Below are 5,147 nucleotides of genomic sequence, written 5' to 3' on the forward strand. Positions count from 1 at the left end.
CAAAGCTACAAGCCAACAATCCTTGAATCTGCCCATATGGAAGCAAATGGACAGACATGGACAGGAACTCAACTATACGATGACAGCACCAAAATAGGTGTAGATTTCAGTTGCATGTGAAGGCTGTCTGGACTCTAATAGCCAGCCAGCTCCTCCAGGCTAGGGAAGCACCGCCCACTGGCTGGCCGAGAGTGAATTAAAGGAGGAGCTCAAGACAAAGTCTCCACAACCTTAACAGCAGAAAGAGCAACAGCTGAATCCCTGGTGCATCCCTTCCCCTCCAGCCTCTGGCCAGCTGGGAAGGAGCCAACCGCAGGTCGGTGGGATGAGGAAATCCCAGAGAGAAACACTGGACAATGGATGGCATCTGAATGGAGTCGATGTTTTCCCAATAACTTGAACTCCCATGGAGGCCTCAGAGGAGCAAAAGGAATCACGAAGTGCTCCTAGGAAAACTAGAATTCCGCGAGAGATGAAAAGGTGTGGGGAAGCTCTGTCCTGACAAGACAGGTTTCACGTGTGTTGGGGGGGGGGGGGTAGTAGCTTGCTCAAGGCTGAAGGCTAGGAATTTGGCCAAGCCTCTCATCACCTGGGGGCCACGGGGTAAGAGCCCATTGATGGACATACAGCGAAGGGCCCAAGTCTGGCACACGGAAAGTGGAGGTCACTTGAGCTGCTGCTGAGTCTGTTAGATTCCGAAGCAAGTCCAGTGTGGTCCTCCAAAAGCCGAAGCCCTGCCTGGCTCCGCCAGGCCTGTGCAGGGCGCACACAGGATGTCAGGCACCGACTTGGGGGCAATGGAGGGGAGAAAGTTGGGCCGTTGTCCAAGCAACGGGCTGATAGTGGGGAAGGGCGACTAAGTTCTGTCTCCATGGAGACTGTACAGGCTGAACGCGAACATTACTCAAAGTGGGCGCACCCCAATGGACGGCCTAGGTCCCTGAGGAGCTCACAGTAAAGGTTTGCCACGGTGCCCTGACCCCTGAGTAACGCCATACCCCTGATTCTGCCTCCCCCAATCTCGTGATGCTGAGACGCATCCCACCCCACTAGAATATTCGGGGTGGGGGAGGGGAAGGCTAAGCTGGAGCAGCGGGCTGGGTGTGGTGCCTTCACGCGTCCCCATGCCCCAGGCCAGGACCCATGGCTCCCAGGAAGAGAGGCCAGAGCGCGGGGCGCCACCCGGGCGCAGGGGCAGAGGGCGCCGCACCGCCGCTGTCCGAGCGCGCGCAGTACCTGCAGCGCGAGTACAAGCTGCTGTCGGAGCAGCTGGACGCCTGCCAGGAGCACGTCGACCAGGTGCTGCAGGAGAACGCCTTCCTGGACGACGAGGCGCTGCGCCTGCGTGAGGAGAACCGGCTCTACGCCAGTTATATGAGCGCCCGTGCGCAGCGCTGCGCCCACGCTATCGTCCGGCTGGACGAGCAGAACCGCGTGGACCTGACGCAGGTCCACTGGCAGCGAACAGAGCTAGCTTCTCTCTATCACGGGCGCGAAGAAGGGGTGCGGGCACAGCTGCTGGAGATGGAGGCGCGCGCAGCGCAGATGGCACAGCAGGTGCAAGAGCTGCAGCCCTATAAGGTCAGTACGCGCAGGCCCACGGGAAAGCCAGGCGGGGGCCGGGCGGGCTGGGTGCGCGCCGCACTCAGGCACTGACCTGCACAGCACCGCAGGAACTGCAGCTGGAGCAGCTGGCCCGGATCCGGACGCTGGAGCGCGAGCTTCTGCACATGCGCGTGGAGCACACGCAGCTGCTCCACCGCGTGAAGCGGCGCTTCCTGGAGGACAAGGCGGCCTTTGAGCGCGAGGCGCGCCAGCGCGTACAGTCCCTGGCTCGGCGCGCGGAGCGGGAGGCGGCGCGCGCGCTCATCGCGCACACGCAGGCCATCAAGGCGGACAACGGACGCCTGCGGCAGGAGCTGCTGCGGCTCCTCCACCGGGCCCAGCTGCTGCGTAACACGCGGCGACAGCTGCTGGAGCAGCGTGAGCAGCTGTGGCGCGAGCACGAGGACACGTGGGACCTGGCGCGTGTGCATGCTTGGCTGCGCCGGGGCACCGGGGGCCCGGCGCTGTGGCAACGGCCGCCGCCCGCCTCGCGACCCGGGTCTTTTGCCTCCCCGAAAGGCCGGTCGCGCACAACCTCCGGGAACCGGTCTCAGGTCTCTTCGCGTGCGGTCTCCAGGGCCCAGTCATCGATCACGTCGTGTGTGGGCTCTCGAGTCCCGTCCTTGACCCCGTCCCATCCTGCTTCCCGGGTCTCTTCGCGGACCTCGTTGCGTGTGGCCTCAGAGAACATCACTCCCTCTGATAAGTCTGTCCCCGGATTAGGCCCTTCCTGTCCACCAGTCAAAGAAGACTGTGAACACTGATAGTACAGCCCGAACCTACCAGGAGGAAGGCCAGTGAGGCCAGGGGTGGGGGACACTTGTGCCCAGGACGTGTAATTGGTGAGTGCCAATTGTTAATAAAGGTGTGGCCTCCCACGCCGCTCTGGCACCGCCTGTTTTGTTGCTCCAGTATTTCCCACCCGCAAAGGGCCACTCATTCCTGCTTTCAGTTTTCAAGCTGCAGGGTAGCTTGATGCGCCCTTCACCCCGGGTGTCGTCGGGATCCAGCATCCCTCCATGCCACAGCAGATCTCCGGTGCGCCGACAGAGGAAGTCAGCCACATGAGCGTCCTGCCCACAAGGGCTGACAGTGATGGCAGAGACAGACATCGCTGGCATGGACAGATAGCAGGGAGCAGGAAAGGAGCCTGGCAACTGCGAGTTGCAGCCAGAAGGGCCAGCGTGGTGCTGGCTGCGGTTGGGAGTGCCGCAGGAGGTTTCATGTTTAACCTGTTGGGGGAGGGAGTCATTTTTTATTTTGATATGACTTCCAATTTAGAGAGAAGTTGCAAGAATAGTCCACGGAAGACCCATATCCAGATTCACCAGCAGTTTGCTTTCTGCCCCTCTGGTGTGTGTGTCTGTGCATTCCCTCCTCCACTCCCCCCCCCCCCAACATTTCAGATTAGATTCCTGACGCCGACCTCATGCCCCTTCACCTCTAAACCCTAGCTTTCTGAGCACAGGGACATTCTCCTACATTCAAGTACTGCGGTCTCGGGCAGGGGAGCGGGCAGCGTGAGGTGGGTCAGGGCACTGGTGAGCAGCGGCAGCATCCAAATGGGAATGCGAGCTATCAATATTTAGCAACATCTCTCATTCTGATGATGGAATGAATGTCAGTTCTTTGTGCTTCTTTCCATTTTTGCTTTGTATGTTTTGATGTGATGACTTTGGTTTGCTGTCTGGTGATCTGAACTTTTAAATTATGTAGGGAACCTTTACATTCTTTGCCTATAGCAGTTTTCTTTTGGTTCTTAGCCACCTAATGTATCTTTTTCTATTTTAATGTCCAACATTTTTTGTATCCTTATGTTGTAGGTGTGTTTCTTAACATACCTGAGTTTCTTTAAATTTTTGAGTGTTTGAATTTTACTTGAATCATCCATTCACATATTCATTTTAGATATTACTACAGAATATTTTGTACTATACTTGTATTTGTGGGGGTTTTTAAGATCAATTATTGTTTCTCTTTTGTCCATTACTTTTTTCTGCTCTTTTATTGGTTATTCTCAACATTTTAATACATTCACCCACTTATCAGTCTAAAGTTATTCACACCCTTATCTTCCTCCTTAGTTGTCTAACAAGGCACTTTAGAACACTTTAATTAACTCTGATGTCACCTCACAATTGTATGCTAATGAATCATGTGTTTTATTAAAATTTAAGCCCCTGTAGTACACCAGTACTATTGTTTAGCTAATGGATGCTTAATGAGCTTTACTCCCATATTTACACTTTCTTTTTCTGCTCATTACTCCTTCTTAAATCTTAGATCATCCCAATATCCTTTTGCCTACAGTACATCCTTTTGAGTTTCTTTTAATGAAAGACTGTAGGTAGCCAACTTTTAGTTTTGTCTGAAAACAAATATGTCCATGGTTATACACTTTTAGATTGACAGTATTTTATCTAGAACAATGGAGTTATTTATTTACAAAGCCCGAGAAGTGAACTGATAGCCCTTCTTTTAAAGGTTATTTTTTATCTGTCTGCTTTTAACAGACATTATTCGTATTCGTGTCCTGGCATTGTTAATTCTCTGCAGTTTCGTAATAATACACCTAGGTATCGGCATTTTCTCATTTATCTTAGCTGGTATTTATCTCTTGTAACTAGCTGTGTGGGTTAGTCTTTTTTTTTTTTTTTAATCAGTTCTGGAAATCCTTGGCCTTTTTATTTTTCTTACAAATATTGCCTAAACTTTTTGTCTGTCAGCATTCAATTCTAAATAATTTGTTCAAATATATCTTTCAATCATTAATTCTCCCTTCAATTGCTTTAAATTTACTTATTAAACCCTTACATTGAGATTTAATATCTGTTAAATTTTCATTTCTAGTTCTGCTTTTTCAAATCTGCTTGGAAAGGAATAAAATTCTTTGATGAGCTACTTAGAAAATTCTAAAGAATCTAGAAAAAAGCTACTGGAATAAGTGAATTTATCTAGGTTGCAGGACACAAAGTCATCATATAAAATAAAATGCATTTCTACACACTAACAAGAATAGCTTTTTAAAAACATAGAATTCAAAAACACAAACTTTCTTGGCAAATGGGACTTAATAAAAAAAATATTTTAAATCTTCAAAAACCACCATTAAGAAAATGAAAAGCCCAAAGACTGTATGTGGGAAGAGACTTTCATCTAGAATATGGAAAAGACTCTTACAAGTCAATAATGTGAGGACAAATCACCCAATTTAAAAGTGGGCCAAACTGTGAAGACATGTCACAAAGATGACACAGAATGGCAACATGCATGGGACAAGGTGCTCAGCACCGCCATTCAGCATGCAAACACAGACACACATCACTAGAATGGATTAAGTTTTACAAGAGTGACAACACCAAGTGCTGGCGAGGATTTGGAGCAACAGGAACCCTAACACATGGTGGCAGGAGTGTAAAGTGGTACAGTCAGTATGGAGAACTTTTTGGCAATTTCCTATAAAGTTAACAAGGCATTTATAACTCAGCAATTAAACCCCTAGGCATTTACCCAAGAGAAATAAAGAGGCATGTCCAAATAAA

The 5,147-nt window shown here is 50.2% G+C and overlaps 1 protein-coding gene across 1 annotated transcript; it reads left to right on the plus strand.

Annotated features, from left to right (window-relative positions):
* The first annotated feature begins 703 nt into the window (after positions 1–703).
* On the plus strand, positions 704–4,256 carry CCDC166 (coiled-coil domain containing 166). The gene is made up of 2 exons (XM_019712219.2): positions 704–1,581; positions 1,674–4,256. The coding sequence occupies exons 1-2, from the start codon at positions 1,144–1,146 to the stop codon at positions 2,367–2,369; spliced, it is 1,134 nt and encodes a 377-aa protein (XP_019567778.2). The 5' UTR covers positions 704–1,143; the 3' UTR covers positions 2,370–4,256.
* Positions 4,257–5,147: the final 891 nt, after the last annotated feature.

This window comes from Rhinolophus sinicus, linkage group LG12 (genome assembly GCF_036562045.2).
Source record: "Rhinolophus sinicus isolate RSC01 linkage group LG12, ASM3656204v1, whole genome shotgun sequence".
NCBI lineage: Eukaryota > Metazoa > Chordata > Mammalia > Chiroptera > Rhinolophidae > Rhinolophus > Rhinolophus sinicus.